The sequence below is a fragment of the Xenopus laevis genome, chromosome 8L (assembly GCF_017654675.1).
Source record: "Xenopus laevis strain J_2021 chromosome 8L, Xenopus_laevis_v10.1, whole genome shotgun sequence".
NCBI classification, from domain to species: domain Eukaryota; kingdom Metazoa; phylum Chordata; class Amphibia; order Anura; family Pipidae; genus Xenopus; species Xenopus laevis.
In genome coordinates, this window is record NC_054385.1 from 126550828 (window position 1) to 126578428 (window position 27601).

The following is a 27601-nucleotide window of genomic DNA, read 5'->3' on the forward strand; positions in this document are numbered from 1 at the left end:
AATTAAAAAATGTAAAATGCGGCAAAACTTAAAATCGGGGGACTTAAAATTGAGGTTTCACTGTATATGCAATGTACACAGTGTAATTTAGTGATTAAAACTATAACATAGAAATCATGACAGAATCCCTTTAAAATTATGGAGGGCAAATTTGCAAGCGCAGTTGCAGCCCCTGTATATTCCATACGCTCCTCGCAATTCCCTGTAGTTGCACTCAGCGCAGCTCAATCCTTCTTGACTTCCGTTCTGAACTTGCAGTGAAGTGCATGTGCAATTGCATTCATTTAGGTGAATTGGATGCAACTGCGGTGGGTGTAGCACAATTGCATCAAAAGAATCACCCCTTTGCATGTGCAATGATGCTGGAATTTTTAGGGGAAAATGCTGCATTGTGGGAAAAATCGGGCTCCAAATTGTACGTTGCTCACAGCACTTGGGAGCAAATACTCTTTGGAAGATCCTAATCAGCCTCCACTCCTCCCTTTGGACATGTCTGATCTAAAGGATCAGTTTGGAATAATGTTATTCACTCTCTCATGGCTGCTTTACCTAAGCAGAGGATTTATGGTAAATATCAATGCCAGCATTTCTTTTTTGTGCCAGTAAATTGGTTCCATCATTGCCAAACAGTAGGGCAGATTTACCAACGTTTCAATGTCTTTTCTCTTCAAAATATTTACCCTTTTTTGGTGTAAAAACGTTTTATTACTTTTTTACCAAAACGACATTTTAATAACCTGGCTCAATTATCAAATCATTTTCCCAACTGGCCCATTGGTTTAGTCAACAACATCAATTCCAGCTTTGAACTGGCAAAGTCATTCAGGAATATGTTACAATCTCAGTATTGATAAAAAGTGAAATTAAAAAAGGATTCAACCTTAGCCTTGATTGAATCAGCCCCATATACTCACTGAAAAGATTTTCCAATTCCAAGCTTGTACGTTTTTTCTCTATATTTTCACTTATGTTTGGCTTTATCTACTTGCAATTAGCTTTAATGGTTATACTTCTTTAATTTGTGTTTCCTGCACTGTGAGATGAGCTAAACCCCTGCGTCTGTGGTTTTCAATTTCCCCTTCAGTCCTGCCCGACACACGAGATGTTGGTTTCAGATTATCACGGATCGACTATCGTTTTAAATGTTCCTGTTTCTTATTACCTGCTTCAGATCATCATGTCTGTCCTGCTACTATTTATCTCTCTCAGTAAGTAGCACCCGTTTTACTTCTATTGTATTGCCAGTGCCAAAAAAAATGTAAAAAAATATTATTCAAAATAATAACAAAATGAATTGGTGGTGTTTTTATACAAGTCATTATCCCCTGGGCAACTTTGGGTATCTCCATAAATTACAATAGGGGATACATTGTTTTTTGTAGGGGGACATCACCAAGCAATGTTTAAAAGGATATGCTTTAAAGGTTATTTTAAGATATTATCTACTGTAAACATATATTCCAAATTTACAAATATGGTCTCTTAATCCTGTATTGTATTATATATATATATATATATATATATATATATATATATATATATATATATATACTTCCTGATGACGGCTTGCGTTTAGGAGCCGAAACGTTGATTAAATTCACATTTTTTTTCTTCACAAGACCTATGAGTGTGGACTTTTTTGTTTATTTATATATACAGGTATAGGATCCCTTATCCGGAAACCCAATATCCAGAAAGCTCCAAATTACGGAATGGCTGTCTCCCATAGACTCCATTTTATCCAAATAATCCAAATTTTTTAAAATGATTTCCTTTTTCTCTGTAATAATAAAACAGTAGCTTGTACTTGATCCCAACTAAGATATAATTAATCCTTATTGGAAGCAAAACCAGCCTATTGGGTTTATTTAATGTTTAAATTAATTTCTAGTAGACTTAAGGCCTGAAGACCCAAATTACGGAAAGATCCGTTATCCGGAAAAACCAAGGTCCCCAGCATTCTGGATAACAGATTCCCATACCTGTATATATATATATATATATATATATATATATATATATATATGAAATAGTCAGTTCTAACTAGTATTTCATCATATATTATATTTTGCTTATTAAAAACTTTTATTATATAGAATACCAGCCGATGCCAAATTATCTGAAAGGTATAGGATTTATTATTCAGAATCCTGGGGCTTTCTGGATAAGGGATCATTCTGTAATTCAAATCTCCATACCTTAAGTCTGATAAAAATCATTAAAACATTTAACAAGCTCGACTTAGTTGTTTTGCCTCCAGTACAAATTAATTATATCTTAGTTGGGATCAAGTACAAGCTACTGTTTTATTATTACAGAGACCAAAATTATTATCTTAAAATTAAGCTGCCCATTTTCCAACAATTGAATTTAAATTTTTTCTTTGAATCTCTAAATATATGTGATTTTCCTATTTTTTTTTAAAAAAGCTCTAAAATGTTGAGATTTATTTATTAAACCACAAAAACGTCACCAGGTAAAAGTTGTCGAGGTTCTATAGAAGTCAATGGGAGTTGCACTTACTTACTTGAACCATTCTAAATCAATACATATAGTGATACAATTGGTTTCGTTTTGAAGTTGTAAAAACACCTACTTCCAGTACAAAGCTCTGCTCACATGGGGAATTATTTTTAAACTCTGGAGTTTTTCTTGTCCAAGAGATTAATTTAATTAGATAAATTCAGAGCACTTTATTCGGAATGACACAGTAAATTAGATCAATTTTATTACTGATTTCTATGAACCATGGATGCTGTTTCCTAGGTCACTGATTTGAATTATTTGTAAATTTCAAATGTATTTGTTAACCCAAATTATAAATCCTCAAATAATTTTGGCTTCATTTAGAATCTGGCCCTAAATAAAAGAAGTGGGGAGTATACAGAATCACAAATAATAGGGGGATGTTTATTTTTAATTCGTATTGACCATTTGTAGCCATTCTTTTGAAGTTCAATAGATGTAGATATTAAAAGCAAAACAGAAGTTGGGATCAACCCTTTGAAGCTTAGAAAACCAATTAAGTGTATTTTGATTTTGTAAATTGGTTGAAACTCTAAAGACCTTTTGTGAGATCCAACCTTACACTGAAAATAAACAGTTCCTAAAGCATTTTGTCCTTATATTTAATTTGACTTTCTTTAAAAAACAAATTTACACTGATTTTTTTTTTCAAGATGTTGTGCAAGTTATTTGTCACCTATCTATGGTCACTAGTTGCTACTTTTGTTGATAAGATAAAAAGAAAAATAACCATCTGATAAACCTCCTTTGTCTTGGTCTAGTCTAGTATATGAAACAATTATCAAATGCACCTTTGTTAATCTCTTCAAAATATCATCCTTTTATATTTGCAAAAATATCCACCATAATATAAACTGATAAAAGAATAGTTCTAATACTGATGAAAGCAAATGTGAAGTTATACAACTATGTATTTAAGAAGCTTAGTTAATCTAAGGGTAAATAAGTGTTCTATAAGTAACAAATTACCAGAATCGTCCTACAAATTACTATCCAGGTGGTACAGAACACCGGTAATTCTCAAGAAAATGGGATTGTTAGATAGAGATGTATGTTGGAGATGTGAAATGGATACGGAGACCTTAGAACACCTATGGTTAACATGCCCCATGTTACAAACATATTGGGTAAATGTCACAGAAGTATGCTCGAAAATAATGGGAGAACAAATACAAGTCAATTCCCGAACAATCCTATTATTCCATAATTATGCACCAATTGATTGCGTGAAAAAAGAGTTTCTCTTACAATTGCTGATTGCAGCTAAAGCACAAATCCCTCCACTATGGAGAAGCAAAATTATCCCAAACAAAGATAAATGGTTCCAAATTGTAAATTATATATATTTAATGGAAGAAATAACGGCTTATATAAATAATAAATATGAATCATATGCAGCTAAATGGATACCTATAAAGTATAACAACCAATATGTAGAGCGACCCCAATGATTATAGGTGAACAAAACCCTAAAAGGTGAACTTGAGTGCTTCATCCAAGTAAATCTAAGATCAGAAAAGAGAAAAGAATTAGTTTATACACAACTATACCTTACTAATAGAGATGAAAGAAAGGCAGTAACAGTTAGTTAAGTTTAGTTAATTTAACAGTGTGCAACATTTATCAAAGATGTACAATGATAATGGAAATGTAAACATTGACAATGTCTATGAATCAGTGAATTTGATGTCTGTGCAAATAATACTGTGCAAAATGATACATTCTTTTGATGTGATAATACGTCTTGATTAATAAAAGTGAATGCACAAAAAAAATAAGCTTAGTTCAGTGAAATGATTCCAGTTGCGGAAACCAAACATCAAAGCTGAGTCTAAATATAAACCCTGCGAGGACACTAATCAGCATTATTATTATTATTATTATTATTATTATTATTATTAACATGTATTTATATAGCTCCAACATATTGCGTAGCACTGTAAAGTAAATGTGATTATACAACTAAATCAAATGAATTATATACATAGAACATATGGAGTAACAAACATCACAATTAATACCGGTACAAAAGGTGAGGAAGGCCCTATGCAAAAGAGCTTACACTCTAAAGGGAAGGGAGTAATACACAAGGTGTGGGGGTGGGCAAGATCGAATTAAGTGGGTGAGAAATGTGGTACTGTATGTGGTGTTGCGTTTGGTAGTTAAGCAGAGTGAGGGTAGGCTTCTCGAAAGAAGTGCGTTTTCAGAGATCTCTTGAAAGCAGAAAGGTTGGGAGAAAGTCGGACAGACCGTGGAAGAGCGTTCCAGAGGAGGGGTGCAGCCCTTGCAAAGTCTTGAATGCGAGCATGTGAGGAGGTAATGAGAGAAGAGTTGAGTAGCAGGTCAGTAGAGGAGCATAGTAAGCGAGTGGGTGAGTATATAGAGATGAGTTCAGAGATGTAGGGTGGGGCAGAGTTATGAAGTGCTTTGAATTTCAGGGTCATTAATTTGAATTTGATTCTGAAAGGTAACGGAAGCCAGTGCAGGGATTGACAGAATGGCGAGGCAGAGGAGGAGCGGTTGCTGAGGTGTATGAGCCTCGCAGCAGTGTTCATTATGGACTGGAGAGGTGACAGTCTCTGGAGGGGGAGGCCAATTAAAAGAGAGTTACAGTAGTCTAGACGCGATATGATGAGAGAGTGAATAAGAAATTTGGCAGCATCTTGGGTGATAAATGATCGTATTTTGGATATGTTCCTTAGGTGGAAGTGACATGATTTAATAAGTGACTGGATATGAGGAGTGAATGACAGGGCAGAATCTAGGATAACCCCAAGGCACCGGGCCTGGGGAGAGGGGGTGCCCTTAGTAAATGTGCCCCAAAAGTTGCACTTATTACACAAAATGTACCATATACTGTAGTATTGAAATGAATAGAGGCCATAGTTTCACTGATCCATTTGTTTTGCTATTTGTTTAATTAAAAACATTGTGAAATGAATGTAAGTATGAAAGAATGAAAGTATAAATTATTTCATTTATTTATTTTGTTACATCTTAACACATGTGTTAAACAAAACTTTTCACTGATCATTAATCTTGCAGTTAGTAGGAATGTGTAGTATATTAATTTGGGAAATATAAACTCAATCAAAACTGTACTTTGAATCTGATCAAAATTGTCCTTTTTTTCAGCAGCAGCAGTGGACGGAAAAGAACAAACAGGTGAGAATTATTGCACATGTCTATACAGGTATGGAAGCTGTGCACATGTCTATACAGGTATGGAAGCTGGTTATATTGTAGCTGGGACCAAGTACTTTTTTATTATTACAGAGAAATTTCTAAATATAATTTTTAGAAATTCGGATTATTTAGATAAAATAGAGTCATGGGAGATGGCCATGCTGTAATTCAGAGTTTTCTGGATAACAGGTTTCTGCATAACGCATCCCATACCTGTACTAATTTCAGGAAATGTACACTTGAAAGTATTTATTATATAACATCATGATATTTAATAACATTTAATGCAGATATGGGATCAGTTATCCAAATAACAGAAAGACCCATGATCAGAAAACCCAAGGTCCCAAGCATTCTGGATAATAGGTCCCATACCTGTATTATAATATGCATACCTATTACTTTATATATTAAGGGGCACATTTACTTAGCTCGAGTGAAGGATTAGAAGGAAAAAAACTTTGAATTTCGAATGTTTTTTTTGGCTACTTCGACCATCGAATTGGCTATTTTGACCTTCGACTACGACCTTGACTTCGAATCGAACGTTTCAAAATAAAAATCGTTCAACTATTCGACCATTCGATAGTCAAAGTACTCTCTCTTTAAAAAAAACTTCGACCACCTACTTTGCCACCTAAAAGCTACCGAGCATCAATGTTAGCCTATGGGGAAGGTCCCCATAGGCTTTCCTAGCTTTTTTTGATCGAAGGAAAATCGTTCGATCAATGGATTAAAATCCTTCGAACCGTTCGATCGAATGAATAGCGCTAAATCCTTCTAATTTGATATTCGAAGTCGAAGGATTTAACTTCGAGGGTTAATTAACCCTCGATATTCGACCATTAGTAAATGTGCCCCTAAATGTCTTTTCAAGGAGTAACAAACTTTTGATATTTGATCCTTTCCTATTCCATTTATTGCCTTATTAAATGTTATGAATGCTCTTATAATATATATATATTTATTCAGGGGCGTAACTACAGAGGAAGCAGACCCTGCAGCTGCAGGGGGGCCCAGGCACTATAGGGGCCCGATGAGGCCCTACTAATGAGCAGTTTCAACAAATATTGGTAAAAAAAGGACAACCTCTGGTTATGTTGGGAACCCTAACATGAATTTGCTGGTGGGCCCAGTAACATCTAGTTACGCCACTGATTTATTTATTTATTTTTTTAATATTCTATCCAATTATAGAAAACAATCTAATGGTGGTTGTTGATTATGTAGTAGATGGATTAGACCAAGCTGAAATAAATGTTTGTCTTTTCAGGAGCTGCAGTCAGACCTGTGGTTTCCTTCTCACCAAACTGGGCCACAATAGCTAAGAATGACTCTGTAACTCTCACATGTAACGTGGGTTCTACTTCTCTGCAAAACCAGAGATATTCCTGGTACAAGGACAATGAAAGGATAAAGGGAGAGGAACAGAACTTTAGAATTGAGAATGCAGAAGAGAAGAACAGAGGGAATTACCAGTGCCAGACTGGAACCAGTGAGAGAAGTGACCCAGTGACACTGAATGTTACAAATGGTGAGTTTTCTGACTGCCTGACTTCTCATACTGATCTGAATATGTGTCACTTAGTAATTTTCTTTGGTGTAAGGACATAATTATCTTTAGTAAATAAAGTACCGACTCTTATAAAATACATATTATAAGTTATCGAGGCGTTCCATGACCATATAAAAGCGCATTCTGGAGAATGGCATTGTAAGTTATAATCAGAATGGATTTATGAAGAACAGATTGTGTCCAACAAATGTAATTACTCTTTATGATAAGTAGATAATTTGGATTTTGATGTGTTTGATACAGTACCACGTGAATGATTGCTTTCTGTTCTGTTTGTACATAGGATAGGAAAGGGATCATGGAACATGGTTGTCAGTGGTACATTATGAAGGGTTCCTAGTCGGGTCCCACAGGGTTTTGTATTGGGTTTAATACATTTTTTATGACTCAGGGGAGGGTATTGTAAGTAATGTATCAGTGTTTGCAGATGAAACAAAACTATCCAGCCCAATTAATTCCATCCAGGATGCAGCAACTTCACAAAATGATCTTGACAAACTGGCAATCTTTTACGTTCATACCTAGGCATGGTTCTACTGGACTAGCGGGACACCAGGAAAAAACCTTGTGGGCCTCACTGAACCAGGTCTGCTCCCAACTCCAAACTTTGGGAGCTCCCACTTTTGATGGCTGTCACATGTAGGAAGTAAAAGGTGTGTGGGGGCACCTTTTACTTCCTACTTGTGACGTACCTGCTCGGACAGGGTGGAGGCTGATGGTTTGAGAAAACAAGAACTTTGCAAATGGGATGGGGGCCCCTGATGAAGCAACCCGGAGGGGACACCCCAGTTCAACACTGTACCTGGGATGTAAAAACATGCAGCCACTTATGCCCTTAAAGGAGAAGGAAATATTAAATTAAACAATTGATTGTTTTTACTTACCTTATGCCCCAGAAGGTACTGCAATCAGCAGAAAACTCTAGCGAGCACCACAGAGTGATCTACTTCTTCCACTTCTTATTCAATAAGAATAAGGAATAGGCAACTAAGCTAGTTAGGAGTATAGTTCTCAGTTATGGGGAGAAGAGGAGCTTAAGGGGGGATATGATAATTATGTATAAATATATAAGGGAATCATATAATAATCTCTCCTTCCAGCAGACACAAGGGCACCTATTCCGATATAATAAAGGGGTTTGTTACAGTGAGAGCTGTGAAGATGTGGAATTGTCTCCCTGAATCAGTGGTACAGGCTGATACATTAGATAGGTATAAGAAGGGGTTGGATGGTGTTTAGCAAGTGAGGGAATACAGGGATATGGGAGAGAGCTCATAGTACAAGTTGATCCAGGGACTGGTCCCATTGCCATTTTGGAGTCAGGAAGGAATTGTTTCCCCTCTGAGACAAATTAAAGAGACTTCAGATGGGGTTTTATACTTCCTTTGTTTCAACTACCAATTATGCAGATTTCACTTAGAACTTGATGGATGTCTTTTTTCAACCTAAATTACAATGTTACTATAAGAGTGCAAGTGCAGTTACAAGTGCATCAGCTTCCCACAGTTGTTGCCCAAAAAAAATCCCATTTTGTTACTTGCACTTCTTCCAAATAATTGCTTCTGCCTTCTGTTATAGATTTTGTGCAGGTGGTGGTACAGCTCTAGATTCTAGAGATTCTACCAGTCCCATTGTATCATGTATTTATGTTCATTGTTTCTTCATTCCAGAGCGTGTGATTCTGCAGGCGCCCCCCAGTGTCTATGAAGGGGACCAACTGACTCTGAGATGTTACACTCCTAATTCTACAGCACAAAATGTAACTTTCTATAAAGATAATGTAAACATATCATCCTCCCCTAATGATACAGTCACATTGGATGCAAGTGTGGGACTGACTGGTACATACAGATGTAAAGCATTGCTGCCGTCAGAAATACGTCATTATGCTCCTTATACATCTGCTGATATAGTCATAACCATCCAAGGTAAATCTCTATGTTTTTATTATCTTGTCCTTCACTTGAGTGTACTAGTAAAAGTGTATAAATCTAGGAATAAATAAAAAGGTTGGGCTAAAATATAGAAATCTGTAATGCTTAGGAGAGAGATGTCCCTGAGGAATTCGGTTTAGTACAAAGGAATACCTATACTTGCATAGTTTATGTTATACAATCATATGAAAAAGTTTGGGAACCCCTCTTAATTCTTTGGAACTTTGGTTATCATTGGCTGAGCTTTCAAAGTAGCAATTTCTTTTTAATATATAACATGCCTTATGGAAACAGTAGTATTTCAGCAGTGACATAAAGTTTATTGGATTAATGCAATATGCATCATAACAAAATTAGACAGGTGCATACATTTGGGCACCCCAACAGAGATATGACATCAATACTTAGTTGAGCTCCTTTTGCAAATGTAACAGCCTCTAGACGCCTCCTATAGCCTTTGATGGGTGTCTGGATTCTGGATGGCGGTATTTTTGACTATTTGTCCATATAAAATCTCTCCAGTTCAGTTAAATTTGATGACTGCCGAGCATGGACAGTCTGCTTCAAATCATCACATAGATTTTCCATGATATTCAAGTCGGGGGACTGTGACGGCCATTCCAGAATATTGTACTTGTCCCTTTGCATAAATATCTTTGTACATTTCCAAGTGTGTTTAGGGTCATTGTCTTGTTGAAATATCCAACTCCTGTGAAACTTCAACTTTGTGACTGATGCTTGAACATTATCCTGAAGAATTTGTTGATATTGGGTTAAATTCATCCGACCCTCGACTTTAACAAGGACCCCAGTCCCTGAACTAGCCACACAGCCCCACAGCATGATGGAACCTCCACCAAACGAGACAGTATGGCAGTGTTCTTCTTCCGCCATGCAAAGCACTTTTTGTTTGACCAAACAAAATTTTTGTCTCATCAGTCCAAAGCACTTTGTTCCAAATTGACAGTGGCTTGTCTACATGAGCTTTTGCATACAACTAGCGACTCTGTTTGTGTTTGTGTGAGTGCAGACAGGACTTCTTTCTCATCCCCCTGCCATACAGATGTTCCTTGTGCAAATTGTGCTGAATTGTAGAACGATGTACAGATAAACCATCTGCAGCGAGATGTTCTTGCAGGTCTTTGGAGGTGATCTTTGGGTTGTCTGTAACCATTCTCACAATCCTCCTCATATGTCGCTCCTGTATTTTTCTTGGCCTGCCAGACCTGGGTTTTACAGCAACTGTGCCTGTGGCCTTCCATTTCCTGATTCCATTCCTTACAGTTGCAACTGACAGTTTAAACCTCTGAGATAGCTTTTTGTAGCCTCCCCTAAACCATGATACTGAACAATCTTTGTTTTCAGATCTTTTGAGAGTTGCTTTGAGGATCCCATGCTGTCACTCTTCAGAGGAGAGTCAAACATCTTAACGAGCTAATCCAACCAATTTGGTGTTGCCAGTTATCAGTATTGAGCAGTTACATGCATTCAAAATAGCAAAATTACAAGGGTACCCACATTTTTGCACAGCCAGTTTTTCACATTTGATTTCATTTCATACAACTGAATACTGCTTCACTAAAAATCTTTGTTCAGAAAACACCCAGTACTCAGATGTTCCTGGGAAATGAAAGACATACCACCGTTATCTTTTTTGTTGTGGAATAAATTATTATGCTGGCTGAGAGGGGTTCCCAAACTTTTTCATATGACTGTATAAGCTCATTTCTAATTAAGAAATATCTATAATTTATGGAAAACACTTTCACTTCCTTTTCCTGAACTCTGACCCTATTCATCATGTACAGGAGGCCACATAGCTCCTTGTACACTCTTTAACTTGCGTGTCTAAATAACTTAAAAGTTAGGAGGTTTCCAATAGAATACCCAGATGCTACCCTTAGCACACCCTTTACATAAATACATACCTACATACCATTAAAGGAGAACTAAACCCTAAAAATGAATGTGTCAAAAAATGCCATATTTTATAGTGAACTTATTGCACGAGGCTTAAGTTTGAGCTTGTCAATAGCAGCAATGATCCAGGACTTCAAACTTGTCACAGGGGGTCACCATCTTGGAAAGTGTCTGTGACACTCACATGCTCAGTGGGCTCTGATTGGCTGTTGAGAAGCTAAGCTGAGGGCTCGTCACTAATTATCCAGCAGAAAATGAGCTTCCCTGGCTGTAATATAAGCTGATGCTACAGGTTTGCTGATTATTAAATTCTGATGCTAATTGCACTGGTTTCTGTGCTGCCATGTAGTAATTATCTGTATTAATTACTAATCAGCCTTATATTGTGACATTTCTATTCTATGTGTACTGTATATTGTGAGTGGGTCCCTAAGCTCAGTAACTGACAGCAGCACAGAGCGTGTGCAGTGAATCAGCAGAAAAGAAGATGGGGAGCTACTGGGGCATCTTTGGAGACACAGATCTTTACTGCTAAAGGGCTGTGGTTGCCTTGGGCTGGTACAGAAGCACAAAACATCATGTACAACATTTCTACCTACTTCTTTAGTTAGGCTTTAGTTCTCCTTTAAGAGTGAAATGACCTTTATATATAAACGTTTCTCTATGATTCTTATGATTGTTTCAATATTCCCAACTTTAAGCTTCCTTTTTTTTAGAGTTTAAATGTAAAGCCCCTCAAATTTTGCAGGATAATGTGCACAGTATTGCATATGACCCCATCAGTAGAGTGAGCATAACCCTAACCGTAGCATTTACTAATATATGTTTTGTCTTCTCCAGAACTGTTTTCCAGGCCAGAGATCAGAGCAAATAATAATTCATTACAGGAGGGAGATCTACTGAATATATCCTGCCATACAGTCCTTAATCCAGCCAGAGCCAATACAGAGCTACAGTTTGCTTTCTACAGAAATGGGCACAATGTGCAGGGATTTCATTCATCCAATCATTACACCATCCAATCAGCTCGGCCTCAGGACTCTGGCAGTTACACCTGTCATACAGCAGCTCCATCAGTCAGTGTAACGAAGGGGAGCAAAGAGCTAACCATCTACATACAAGGTGAATATCATGTACTGATATGGCAGGTAAGAAGGGCAGGTATAGCAAGTGTCATCAATGTCTACACATGGGGCCTAGTGCTCCACTGCAACTGGAAGTCTGGAAGTTCTTCTATAGCAGTTAAAATCTGTTTATATCTGTTTATCTAAAAGTGTGTCCCTATCATCCTAAGCATCCAGAGTCCAACAGTATTTTTAACATTTCAAGTGTTTAAAGGATTTGGTAGAAGGTTAATAAAGCCTATCATAAAGACTTCCAGAAAAGCTTCAAATATCTAGGGGTGGCAAATAGCTAATGGATGTGTTGTGGGTGAAAAGTAATTTTATTGACCTTCATCACAACTGAGGTGTATCATTAGAAGAGATGCCTAGGATAGATTGAAGGAGAAGGAAAGCTACTGAAGCAGTTTATTTCCAATAGATTAGCCACAATAGTGCAACATATAACACCGGGACTGCTGTCCAGGGCCCCCTCTTCGGACCCCCTACTGTGATGTGCCGGCACGCGTGCGATCTCAGCGACACTCTCTTGGCGCACATGCGCAGACTGCGCCGAGAATTTTTTTTGCTAAACTCTGAATGTCGGGAGAGGGGGGTCTGGCCCGGCGGGGGCCCATGAGGGTCGGGCCCATCCAGGTTTTTTCCCGGTCTGACCCTGTATAACACTTTATTTATTCTGCAGAATGCTTTACCATACCTGAGTAAACAACTCTAGAAACACTCTCTATTGGTTTAGGATAGCAGCTGCCATATTAGCATATTTCTTGCCCGAGTCTCTCCCTGATCACTCATAGCTCTGGGTTCAGATTAAAGCAGGGGGGAAGAGGAGAGGGAGAGAGAAGCAGACTGAGCATGCTCAAGCCCAAGCCCAAGGTTTAAGCTGAAATTAGTCTGATACAGAAGCCCAGAATGCTATGTTTCTTTTGACAGAGGACTCAGCAGCATTACTTTGAGGGTTTACTTATGTATTTATATAGACCTTTCTGATAAAGCTTACTCTTTTAAAGGATCCACCTTAAGCAATTTTACATTCTGTTTTTCACTTATCCTTTGAAACATAAATCCGGTCACATTAAGGGGTTTCATAGGTTTGTAGGTATTTAATTGAAGACTCCAAAAATATCTTTTGGCCCCTCTTACATGATTTCTATTGGTATATATCTGCCTTTATCTTTAAAGAAACATGCATGGTAATAGATAATATAGATATATAAGAAATATACCATATATATATATATATATATATATATATATATAAAATGATTGAAGGACTCGCACACCATTCTTCAGTGAATAAAACTGTGTTATTTTATTCTTTTATGCATTTTCCAACGTTTCGGCCCCCATTTGGGACTTTATCAAGGATATATATATATATATACCTTCTTCCCCACCTAGCGACTGTAGTATTATTATTAATGAACTTATAAAGCAATTTCATACTCCATGTACATATATGAAACCACGCTGTGAAACTATAACTTCAATTTTTTTTAAAAAAAAAAAGAGTTTAAATGTTGACACCAAAAAACTTCTCTGAATCTTTTGTGTAAACAGACGTCCAACCACAGTGTGTGACTTTCATTATTCACTGACACTATTCACTTTTTACTAACATTGACTATTCCAACCCAACAGGAGGAATCAGTAAATATCTACCCTACGTAATTGGTGGGAGCCTGGTGGCACTATTGATCCTCACAGTTGCTTGTATATATATGTACAGGAACAAAGCTCCCTCACTCCTACACTGTAACTGGCAGACGTACAGGACAGGTAAGGGATGTATAGTTCCTTTTCAAATCTTGAAATCTTGAATGTACATCTTTGTCACTGCCTTTGATTCTGTTTAGGGTGTCAATCTACTAACAGTCCATTTCTACGGGGATTTATTTCACCACTGTACCCCAAACCTCTCCATTGGTGCTTTATAACAGGTGTTATTTAAAAAACATTTACTACTGGACTAAGGACTACAGCTATGGGATCCATTACCCGTTATCCAGAAAGCTCTGGATTACACAATGGGCGTCTCCCATAGGGGCAGATTTACTAAAGGGCGAAGTGACTAACTTTAGCAAAAATTCGCCAGTGTGACGTCATTTTGTTATTTCGATAGACTCTAGTGGTAATTTGCTCCCTTACGCCTGGTGAAGTTGCGCTCTGGTGAATGGACATAACTATGCAAATTCACTAAGATGCGGATTTTACTGAATGTTACATCTTGCGCCAGATTTGCCTTCGCCACCTCAGACCAGTGCAATAGAGTAACGCTAGCGCCACAGTAATGCTGGTGCTTCTTTGCCAGCATTCGTCGCCCTGGACGCAACTTTTAGTGGATTTTAGTGAATTAGCATTGTCCTGGCAAAGTGTTGCGAAACGAGCGAAGTGGACGCTAGCGCAAATGCGGCGTTTAGTGAATCTGTCCCATAGACTCCATTATATAGTGAATAAAGTACCCCCTATTGTAAAATATAAGGATATTATAAGTTACCGAGGAGTTTCATGACCATATAAAAACACGAGGCCATGGAACTCCGAGGTAACTTCTAATATCCTCATATTTTGCAACTGGGGGTACTTTATTTATTATAATACACAAGTTTCAGTGAGTCATGTGACAGAAATGACATCAGAACTCACCGTTTATAACTGATGACATCAGAACTCACCGTTTATAACTGATGACATCAGAACTCACCGTTTATAAGGATATAATTTACAAGATATTCATGGCTTTTGTGTATAATAATGAAATAATCCAAATTTTTTAAAATTATTTCCTTTTTCTGTGTAATAATAAAACAGTAGCTTGTACTTGATCCCAACTAAGATATAATTAATCCTTATTGGAAGCAAAACCAGCCTATTGGGGTTATTTAATGTTTACATGATTTTCTAGTAGACTTAAGGTATTAAGATTAAAATTACAGAAAGATCCGTTATAAGGAAAACCCCAGGTCCTAAACAATCTGGATAACAGGTCCCATACCTGAACCATGAATTTTTCATTGTCAGTACCTTTAGCCAACTAAAGCTAAAGCCCCCTGTGGCACAAGACAATTTTCCAGATTCTCATGCTGTGGTTCTCCTTCTACAAGGATGATTAATATAAAAACATGTTTCTATAACAAAAAACACTTAACTCACTTTAAACAGTAGATTACCAAGATCCTTAGATTTTACACGCACCATTTCATATCTGCAAGACCTAAAATCCAGAGGGGTGCAAAATTGCAGTCTTGGCTAACCTATGGAACACTTACACCCACGGGATTGGCCATTTGCTTGAATAATTACTTGAATAATTGTTAGCTTGTTAGAAATATTGTTAAATTTCAATTTGTAGTGTATTTGTAGCGATATGGTTAAATAGGCATTCATAAGAAATGAGAGTTTCCAGTGCAATTATAGGTCTAGGAACCTAACAGCATGGTTTTGCCATCAGGCTTTTCTGGTAGAGTATATGATAGCCCCAGCAGGTGTGATATCTGATGCTACATGTGATGATCATGTGGTACTGGCAGGTGAATCCTATAGTGATAGAAAAGATTGGCATGACTCTATATCATCCTTCTCCATTCCAGATCTTGGTGTGGTGTAGCTTCCAGAAAAGTTCTAGCCTGTGAGGTACTATCTAGTGTGGGAGCTATAGCAAGAGTGCTGAGCCAATGAGGTCTGCAATTGGCCCCTGGGCCGCACTTTGGACATGCCTGATCCAGAACTTCAAGCTTGTCACAGGGGGTCACCATCTTGGAAAGTGACAGTCACATGTTCAGTGGGCTCTGAGCAGCTGTTGAGAAGCTAAGCTTAGGGGATATTAACAGTACACGTGTCATTTAATATCTTGGAATTAAAAAAAATATAAATAATGAATGAGAATTACAAAAGTTCTTAGAATAGCACTCTCATCAATTTTACATTCACTTATGGTAAAGATTTACTTATCATTTAAGTCCTACCAATGGGGGTACAAAGCCTGAGCCAGAATGCTGCATGTTTGCAGTATATCACACAAGTTCCTCAATCTAAAAATGATTTGCTTTCTTTTAGTTTCCACCAGAGACCTCCAGGATGAAGAATACATTTCTTATGCTACACTTGACTTCAAACATCTGCGGAAAGGTCAGTAGGAACCTTCTCAGAGGAGCAGGGGCTGTTATAGCAGAAAAGGGAACTACATATTAATCCCACCAACAATGTTCCATCATCCCAACTTCAATAATTACTTTGAGCTTATAAGGAAACACATCCCACCAACAATGTTCCAGAGTGAAAGCCTTCACAGAAGAGTAGGGACTGTTGTAGCAGAAAAGGGAAATTCATATTAATCCCACCAACAATGTTCCACCATCCCAACCTGATTAATTCCTTTATGGCTAAAAGGAAACAAATACAACCAACAATGTTCCAGAATCGAGTGGGAACCTTCCCAGAAGAGTAGGCCCGGATTTGTGGAAAGGCCACCTAGGCCCGGGCCTAGGGCGGCAGGATTTTAGGGGATTTTAGGGGGGCGGCATGATGCCCAACCAAATCCACTTTGGTTCAAAAACACTGGGGATGCGCTGGAGATACAATATTTTTTTAAATTTCCCCATTGATGATGAAAATTTACACTAATAAAAGGGAGCGGACAGGGGCGATGAATGGCAGTGGGCCTAGGGGCACCCTCTATGTAAATCCGGCCCTGCAGAAGAGTAGGGACTGTTATAGCAGCAAAAGAAACATCATATTAATCCCACCAACAATGTCCCAATATCTAGAGGGAACCTTCCCAGAAGAGTAGGTGCTGTTATAGTAACAAAGGGAACAATGTCAGAGTTGTTCAAGAGTAGGGATGTAGCGAACGTCGGAAATAATGTTCGCGAACATGTTCGCGAACGTCCGGACAAAAATGCGAACGGTTCGCGAACGTTGCGAACCCCATAGACTTCAATGGGAAGGCGAATTTTAAAAGCTAGAAAAGACATTTCTGGCCAGAAAAATGATTTTAAAGTTGTTTAAAGGGTGCAACGACCTGGACAGTGGCATGCCAGAGGGGGATCAAGGGCAAATATGTTTCTAAAAAATCCATTGTTGACACAGCGCTGCGTTTTGTGCTGTAAAGGGCAGAAATCACACTACGTCACTCAGGTGGTGTTTCTGGAGACGGTATTATTATTGATATTTAGACAGAATGTGAAAAAGCTCACACAGCTAGGTGGCAGTGGTTTGAAGAACAGATGCAGATGAGAGATCAGCAGCAGGACAGACAGCTGCCCACAGCAGCTACATACAGAGCACTGCAGTAGAAGGTAGATTACTAGTCAGCAAAGCTAACTAACCTAAAATGTCCCTCAAATCCCTGCAGAGTTCTGTCCCTACAATACAGAGCAGTATCAAGTAGATTACTAGCCAGCAAAGTTACTATCAACTGTCCCTCAAATCACTAACAGCTCTCTCCCTACACTAGCTCTTCCAAGCACACACAGGCAGAATGAAAAAATGCTGCAGGGCTTCAGTTTATATATGGAAGGGGAGTGGTCCAGGGGGTGTGGGGGTGGTCCAGGAGGGAGAGCTTCCTGATTGGCTGCCATGTATCTGCTGGTCTGGGGGAGAAATGGCAAAAAAAAGCGCCAGCTAAGGCGAACCCAAATGGGCGAACGTTGCGTTACGTTCGCGAACATTCGGCGGACGCGAACGGTCGATGTTCGCGCGAACAAGTTCGCCGGCGAACAGTCCGCGACATCCCTATTCAAGAGACAAGTGACCAATGTACTATTTTCAGCAAGAGAGAGGCAGAAAGAGAACAATGGCCCAAACTCTATAAGTTGTCCACTGCAACCCTTGCTCAGCTTGTTACTAATAGTGCTAAATTATTCTGTTTTTCCATGCAGATGCAGAGGCCTCTTTAGGTCCTACTGGGTAAGTAAAGACACTGAAATTCCAATTTATTCCATGTGTCCAGTTCCTTTAGTACCCCAATCGCTACAGAAAATAAACTATCCCATGAATACATAATGCATTTTAAAGGGGTTGTTCACCTTTAGATTAACTGTTAATATGATGTAGAGAGTGATATTCTGTGACAATTTGCAATTGGTTTTAATTTTTAATTATTTTTTTTTTTTTTTAGTTGTTTAGCTGTTTATTCCCCTAGCAACCGTGCACTGATTTGAATAAGAGACTGGAATATGCATAGGAGAGGCCTGAATAGAAAGAGGAGTAATAAAAAGTATCAAAAAAATGTGTAGCCTTATTAAGCATTTGTTTTGTAGATGGGCTCAGTGACCCCCATTTGAAAGCTGGAAAGAGTCAGAAGAAAAAGGCAAATAATTAAAAACCTATGAAAAGAAAAAATGAAGACCAATCGAAAAATTACTTAAACCGAGCTATTCTATAACATATTAAAAGTTAATGTAATTCATTTCATATATAACAGTGGGTAAATATACAGCTCATAACTTTGAGCTTTTCAATCCACCTACATCTGTTCTGTTCATGACCCAAAAACCTTTCCTGCAAAGTGTGGCTGTAGAAAACCTTAGGAATTACAGTATATGTCATAAAAAGTCATGACTATAAGTTAAAATTTAGCTCCCCATCCAACTCTTTGGGCACTCACACTGGGCAATTTATTATATAAATGTCAGTTTAGTATCACGTTTACTGCTCATAATATAATAGTAGTAGATACCAGCACATAGGCTTAATACTCCATACAGGGAATTGTGCAATATAATTAATTTTGAATCTTTGGATTTCTAGGCTGGACAATCAAACAACACACAGCCCAAGCTCTACAGGGGATGATGACCAATCTGAATATTGCAACTGTAAGGAGACAAACTGATAATGTCTGAGAAATGAATCAGTTTGAAATAACCCCAAACTTTGTTACTTTGCAACAAAGGCATTACATGAGATAAAAAAGTGTGTGTTGCCTTCATATCTAGTGAGGAACAACCTTTAGCTGTTATGCACTGCTATAGGGGCAAGAGGGACGGTTGAGTTTGACTCCCTTGGAATTGGAATAAGACTCATAGGGATTAGCAAATCTGACTCCATAACCTTACACAGGGTTGCAGGAGTTCCCAATAAAACATCACTACTCTTTTCATTGCTCAACAACATTAAAGTAACACACACCTCCTTAAAAATGTCTTTTAAAATACCCATCCTTCTCCTTTTTATAGAGTATCTGCCCTTCCAATGGGGGTACAAAGCCTGAGCCAGATGCTGCATGTTTGCAGTACATGACCCAAGTTCCTCAATCTCAATGTTATTTGCTTTCTTTTAGTTTCCACCAGAGATCTCCAGGATGAACAATACATTTCTTATGCTACACTTGACTTACAACATCTGCGGAAAGGTCAGTTTCAGGACCAACAATTACCAAAAGTTATACAGTGAACTGCTACCATATGGCTGGCAATTCTGAATCCCCAATGCCACACTTAAATAAACATAAAGGAACAGTGCTACCCATAGATACACTGCATAATTAGGACAGGTTAATAGGGAGTAGCTTTCAAATCATTTCAAAACTTGCTAATATGTTTGGCATTTAAAAAGGTATAGTCAGGCCAGGATTGAAGATTTTAGTCCAATATGATAATGGCTCAGTCTGATGGCGCAATTGATAAAAATACTTTTACAATCACAGAATTACAATTCTTGTGTCTTTAAATCTGAGCGCAATGCTGTTTCCATTTATAGGGATTTCTATTATAATTTATGGGACTCTTATGAGTTCCCGCATCAGGGGAAACGGAAAAAAAATTAGATTTGGCCATGGACAGGCCACTTTTACACTAAATATTTTGCAGAATTACAATTCCCAGTAATTGCAGCTCTGATGAGTTGGTGAAGCAGTGCTGGGAGTTTGATGTACTTCAGAATTAGGGGCATTAAGAATAATACATTGAATGATCATTGTATAAGCAACACAGCTATTCAATACATTGGGTTGGCTCCCTCAGGTGTATAACCTGTGGCAAAATTTAAAAAAAGCAGGAAAAGAAATCGAAATAGAACGGAGTACATTGTGCACTAGGATATACACATAATACAATTGGCTTTATTTTATGTTTAAATGTTTTGTTGTCAGCTTAAAGGACAGTGGAGTGTACAACATGAGTGTAATAAATGGGGCTTGTACTGAACATGCTTTTTTGCCTATTGTTTCAGTCATAAACTATGGTTTTTGTTATTTTGTGAGCTAAACAGGGCATACAATGAACCATGCTTAGCCCTTTGAGGTAGATAATTCCCGGTAGACAACCCCTCCCTTCACCCTTTGTTGTGACTGGTTTGTAAGCAGGAGGCCAATATGCTGGTGGATTGTCTAACCATCTATGTTGCAAGGTGGAAACATGGAAATCTGAGGTATCCAAAATCCTTTTATATAAAACACTGAACCTGTACCTGTCCCAATTGATCTATAAAGTCCAAAAAAACAAGGTCTTTAGTACAACATTATGTGCTACTATTATTGCAACTGCAATATCTTACTCAGGTGTGACTTCCTGCAACTAGAATGTTACTACTTTCCTTCTATATTAAATGGCCAAAAGTATCCAGAAATGCCCTCAGTTGATCATTGTTGAGTTCAAATAAAGATCAGTGCATGAACTATTTCTTGGTTTGCAAACCTGAAATCACCATGCACAATGGCAAACATCTGAAGTGATGTAAAGGTAACCACCAATGGTCCTCAGGAGGGATAAATTACATTTTACCATGTGGCAGTGTAACAGAGAAGTCTGGGTTTGGCAGATTCCCAGAGAATACTACCTGTTAGAATGTGTAATGCAAATGGCAACAGTAGTTTCCATTTTTGGGCTAGGGTCCCTAGTTCCATTAAAAGCAAACTTAAGGCTACAGAGTGCAATGACTTTCCTGAAAAACCTGTGCGCCTTTCTTTTTGTTAACACTCCGGAAAGGGCCTTTTACAGTTTTAAGTAAATAATGCCCCCATACACAGAACCAGGTCCATACAAAATGTGCCTGCTGAGCTGAGAGTGGCAGAACCTGAATGCACAGAGCCCGGACCTCAACCCAACTGATCTCCTTTAGAAGGAAGTGGAACCTAAACTGTGGACAAGACCCCATTTCCAAAATTAGTCCCCACTTACTAACCACACTAATTCCTTTGTGTCTAAAATTAACAAACACCCACCAACAGTTCCCAAATCTAGCAGGAACCTTCTCAGAGGAGCAGGGGCTGTAATAGCAGAAAAGGGAACTACATATTAATCCCACCAACAATGTTCCATCATCCCAACTTCCTTTGAGCCTTCCATATAAGGAAACGTATCCCACCAACAATGTTCCAGAGTGAAAACCTAACAGAAGAGTTGGGGCTGTTATAGCAGAAAAGGGAAATTCATATTAATCACACCAACAATGTTCCAACATCTATCTGGAACCTTCCCAGAAGAGTAGGGACTGATATAGCAGCAAAAGGAACATCATATCAATCCCACCAACAATATTCCACCATCCCAACCTCATTAATTCCTTTATGGCTAAAGAAAACAAATACAACCAACAATGTTCCAGAATCTAGTGGAAGCCTTCCCAGAAGAGTAGGGGCTGTTATAGCAGCAAAAGGAACATCATATTAATCCCACCAACAATGTCCCAATATCTAGTGGGAACCTTCCCGGAAGAGTAGGTGCTGTTATAGTAACAAAGGGAACTTCATATAAGTCTCGCCAACAATGTTCTTCCGTAAAGTGGGAACCTTCCCAGAAGAGTATGGGCTGTTATAGTAGCAATGGACATCATATTAATCCCACCAACAATATTCCACCATCCCAACCTCACTAATTCCTCTGTGGCTCATAGGAAACAAATACCACCAAAAATGTTCCAGAATCTAGTAGAAACCTACCCTGCTGTTATGGCAGCAAAGTGAGGGGCAACACCATAGTAATCCCCTTGGTTCGGGAATGAGAAATTGGACAGGTAGGTGTCTGGATACTTTTTTTGCCATATAGTTAAAATGTGACAGTGTATGTGAGTGTTTATCAATTAGCAATTGGATTTGATAAGTTGAATTTGTTTATTTGTTTGGTAATGAAACAGATCTTTTTAGCTGGCTGACATGATTGTGGTGTTTTTATATTTTAAAAAGGACAAACACAGTGATACCTACGTGGAACTGAAAAGTCAGATGAGTTGATAGATATCCTGTCTGTAGAAGAAGAAATGACTGGATCTTCCACCAAGGTTTATGAAACCTCAACAAAAAGACAAACAATTGAGCATATTTTTCTGTGTCATTGTCATCAGAACCTTCTGTCTTTTTTTATTAAAAACATTCATGCCCTTGCTCTTTATCCCACATTCCAAATAGTTAATCAATAAGAAAGATCCTGTGACCCATCATCAGTAAACTCCTCATGTCAAGTGGAAACTGCCAATCAACATGCAAAACAGGGTCTCTGAGGCTAAAATTAATACATCGGGTTATGAACCACTGTATTCTGAATAAGGAGAACTGTGAACCCATCTGAGTTATCCGTTATAAAATGAACCTGATATACAGGTATAAATAAGTTATTTCTAATATATGAGTACAGTTGCTGCTACTCTAAGCAGAAAAGCAGTTATAAGTGACTTATTTCAGTTTTGCATATAGATAAATGATGTGATAACTTCTGGAGCTCTTCGCAGTTATTGGGTGTGATATGGAACAAGGAAAGCCAGACTACCCATCTAACTTTTGTAGGGGAGTGCTAAATTAGTCTCCCATTATTATTTAAAAGGGAGTCCCCTAGTGTTATAGATTCCTAAACTGGGTCCCAACATACAGTTAGGAGGGTGCTGTTTCCTTATGCTGCCTTTAGCTATGACCCCTGTAGTCCAATAAGTGTCCAGTAGATGGTACTGTGCTAAGTATATAGGCCTGAGCAGCCATGTGCTCAGGGTCTATTTTGTTAATCCCCTTACCTGAGCAGCAAGGAAGGTAGAAGTGGAACCTAGACAGGTCAGGTATAGTAAGGATAGGATACACAGTTTTATAGGTCACTCTAGAAGTGACAGATAGTCAGGCTATTTAGCTGAGCAGTATAAGGCTCCACTGAAGAGTGTGAGTGGGATTAAGATCCCAAGTACCAATGGCCCAGAGATAGGGACTAAGTGAACAGATTTAGGGATGTAGTGATTCCCCTCAGGTTCCACTTAGGATAAAGCCTTACAGCTGGGTGTACCTTCAAGTGCTGCTTATGTTCTCTCCCCTATGGGGATTTATACCAACCATTGGTACCTGTGAGTATATGCTTATCCACTGTTGTTACATGTTCCTACTCATTCTTATGTAACTCTCTTAAATAAATATGTTCTCAGTTTAAGTTGCTAACCACTGGTGCCCAATTATTATGCACAGAACCTATTTACAGTTATACAACACCCTGCCTCCACAACATTGCGAGGGCTCAACCCCTGGGAATTAAGGTCTCATCCGGAGCAAACTATTGGGGTAATGCTCATAGTTAGAGAACAGTGCCACTCAATTTACTATAGCGTTACATTTATATATATATATATATATATATATATATATATATATATATATATATATATATATATATATATATATATATATATATATATATATATATACCTACATACAGTAATTGCAGTAAAAATCAAATATCAGCCTAAGAGAATTTAGTATGGAAAACAAAATGTAAATATTATGAAGGATTAATTAATTTGATGCATTGTCTATTGCAATATTCAGCCTTATGTTGAACCTGTAGAAAATAAACTTAAATTAGACCTTTTGCATATTTGATGGGGTATTAAAGCTATCAAGTCAATCAAGTCAACATTTTGTCCTTACAGGAATCTTTTTCAAGACAAAAAATATGAAGAAATCTGCCCCCATAATAATCTAAAGGTGTAAAAAGGATGTGACCTCATTGTAAGATAATACTGTCACTAAGGGGCAGAGATATAGTTCACTATATGATAAATACAATTCTAAAAGTCCCACAGGAATGAATAGAAAGTGAGTGCGTTTTTCTGTGGTGAGCTCAAATTTCAGACAGATAGATCTGCACCTTAATTAACAACTATATCTCAAGTTTACAATAAGAGTAAGCAGCACTAGAGTAAGTATGCAGGCAGAAAGCAAGACAATACTAATCAGATTATTTGTGTTATCCTGAAAGCACAGTAAAAGGATCAAACAGGGGCACTTTGCTCTGTACATACATATATTTATCCTCTATACATATATAATCAGCACAGCATCATGCAGGATAGAAAGATACAACACGGGAGGCCAATGGCTCATAAATAAAGCATACAGTATAAATAAACATAATGCCAAGGCACACAGATTAACAAGTAGATGAATATTGGAAGAGTAAATATGAGGACTCATTTACAAACATAGGCGCTGAAAGTGGAAACACGATTAACTGTAACAAGGAATGGCCTGTAGTGCTCAAAGTGATTTATTGTTTGCACAACATGTTTCCAGCCTATTGGCTATTTGTCAAGTGTCACTTGAATGTTGCGCCTGTGGCGGAGGTACAGTACATACAAGGATTTGGTTTTACAGCTTTGCGTTCAAAGTTACTAGTCACACCTGTGTATAGTATAGATGCTAAAAGTGCAGTTGCCTAGAACAATTTACTACCAAATGCATCGGTGCAATTTATCACCTGCCTTAGTAAATCAGCCTCAAGTTTGTAACACAGCTGAATATAGCTAATCCATACACAGTGGGTCAGGACGGCAATGTCTGTAAAGATTTCTCGCTCTCTCTCTCTCTCTCTCTCTCTCTCTCTCTCTCTCTCTCTATATATATATACGCATAGTGATGGGCGAATTTGCGCCGTTTCGCTTCGCCAAAAAATTCGCTAATTTCGCGCGAAATTCACGAAACCGCGAAAAATTCGCGAAACGGCGCCAGCGTCTCGTTTTTGACGCCGAATTTTTTCGGCGAATTTTCGCGGGCGTTTCGCGAATTTATTCGCCTGCCGCGAATCGCGCAAATTCGCCGCGAATTCGCGCCTGGCGAATAAATTCGCCCATCACTATATACGCATCATATTACACTACACTTACAGGTCTTAAAGGAAAACTATACACCTCAACAATGTAGTTCTCTTTAAAAATATATTGTATAAAACAGCTCATATGTAAGACTCTGCTTCATGTGAATAAACCATTTTCATAATAATTTTTTAGTAGTATGTGCCATTGGTTAATCATAAATAGAAAACTGCCATTTTAATAGATAAGGGCCGCCCCCTGGGATCGTAGGATTCACTGTGCACACAAACAAACCATACATATTAGGTCACATGAGCCAATAACAGACAGAGTTGTGTCTTTTGCTTCCTCACTTCTTCCTGTTACAGTTAGAGCTTCAGTATTTCTGGTCAGGTGATCTCTGAGGCAGCACACAGACCATCACTAAATGGGGGTTCAAGAGAAGAGATGTAAAAGGGCAATATTTACTTAAATATATATTCCAGTTTGATAAGATTCTTTAATATGCAACTTAATTTGATATAAACTATCTGTTGCTCAAGTATTCATTTTTGATGTATAGTTTTCCTTTAAGTGATAAATAAAAATAATTATTTATTAAATATATTTTTATTTTATTTTTTTGTTCATCACTAAAGACCTGTGAGTGTGATGTAATATTATGGTTTATTATCTTGCGGCGTGCACAATGTATTGCCCAGTGTATCACTTTTTTTGTAATTTAACATTTTTATTAAACATAATTTTTTTACAAACAAAATCACATAAATGTATCAGATATGGTACTATATATGTGCCATACATACCATACATATACAGAAAGTGGAGTATCAAAACATAGTATTAATCTGTATAAGCAGCATTGTTTCCAGATGTCTTAAACATAGAAAATAGAGAGGTTTGTCAGTGGGTGTCCAACAGTTCCCAGGTTTTCAAATACCGGGCACATCTCAGCCATAGTAACGAGGTGAGGGTACTGGCAAAAAAAGTAGAGGAAGCAGACCCCATTGTTGGGGGGGGGCAGGGAACAGGGGGGCATTACATTCCCCCCTCTTTACATTTTTGTGTGCTCACCAGGCATTGCAGGCCAATTTAATTATGTGCACCCCTCCAGAGTTTTTATTTTAATTATGGGGAGTGGCTTACTGAACATCTATAACAAAATCAATTCATATTAACAGTACATGTATCCCTTAATATCTTGGAATTGAACCAAATAAATAATGAATGTATATGACAAAAGTGCTTAGAATAGCCCCCTCATCAATTTTACATTCACTTATTTTAACGGTTTAATTGTCCTTTAAAACTAAATCATTTAAACCACATTTCTTGTGTGGTTTTACCCTAAAGGATTGAAATGACGTTTTAACTGCACAGATCCAGTTTTTACTCTAAAAGAAACCAACAATTAGTGATGGGCGAATTTCTCCTGTTTCGTTTCCCTGAAAACGTCGCGAATTTCCCACAAAATTCGTGAAACGACGAAAAATTTGCAGGAAAGTTCACGAAAAAATCGTGAAATTCGAACCTTTTCACGAAAAAATTGTGAAATGCGAAAGTTTTCACGAAAAAAATAATGCAATTTGAACATTTTGACAAAAAAATCATGCAATTCGAACTTTATCATTAAAAATTCAAGCAATTCAAACTTTTCCTGATAAAAAATTAGCAATTTGAACGTTTAAACTAAAATAGAGCAATTCGAACGTTTTCACCAAACAATCGAGCAATTCAAACGGTTTCACTAAAAAATCGAGCAATTTGAACGTTATCACAAAAAATTCAAGCAATTCGAACATTTTCACTAAAAAAGAGCAATTCAAACGTTTTCACCAAAAAATCAAGCAATTCAAACGTTTTCAGTAAAAAATCTAGCAATTTGAACTTTTTCACAAAAAAATCGAGCAATTCGACCTTTAAATGAAAAAATCTAGCAATTCGAACGTTTTCACACAAAAACGTGAAAATCCGAAATTGATGCCGGAGATTCGCGAATTTATTCACCAGTGGCGAAACACGGGAATTCAAAGCGAATTCGTGCCAGGCGAATTTATTCTCCCATCACTAGTAACAATACATTACAGGGGCTCATTTATAAACATAGCACAGAGCAGAATAATTCGCCCAATAAACATACTTGCCCTGCACGTGTTTGCATTTATCAAGCTGGACACAATTGGTGTATTTTATTAATTTCATTTATTTGTGCTGTGATTTTTTTTCAAGATAATAAATAAATCTGACATAATTGCAAATAGTCAATATTCATGTGCACACTCTTTGAGTTACACCACAACTTTTATGGCAGTGAAATGTTATTCGTAAAATTAATGTCCACA

General features: G+C 37.7%; 1 protein-coding gene across 1 annotated transcript; it reads left to right on the plus strand.

Moving 5' to 3' along the window:
- Positions 1 to 1097: 1097 nt before the first annotated feature.
- LOC108699135 (high affinity immunoglobulin gamma Fc receptor I) lies at positions 1098 to 22561 on the plus strand. The gene is made up of 11 exons (XM_041573593.1): positions 1098 to 1208; positions 5665 to 5691; positions 6986 to 7246; positions 8959 to 9216; positions 11983 to 12264; positions 13902 to 14039; positions 16317 to 16388; positions 18140 to 18167; positions 19011 to 19078; positions 19543 to 19614; positions 22384 to 22561. Exons 1-11 carry the CDS (start codon positions 1103 to 1105, stop codon positions 22395 to 22397), a joined length of 1326 nt encoding a protein of 441 aa, XP_041429527.1. The 5' UTR covers positions 1098 to 1102; the 3' UTR covers positions 22398 to 22561.
- Positions 22562 to 27601: the final 5040 nt, after the last annotated feature.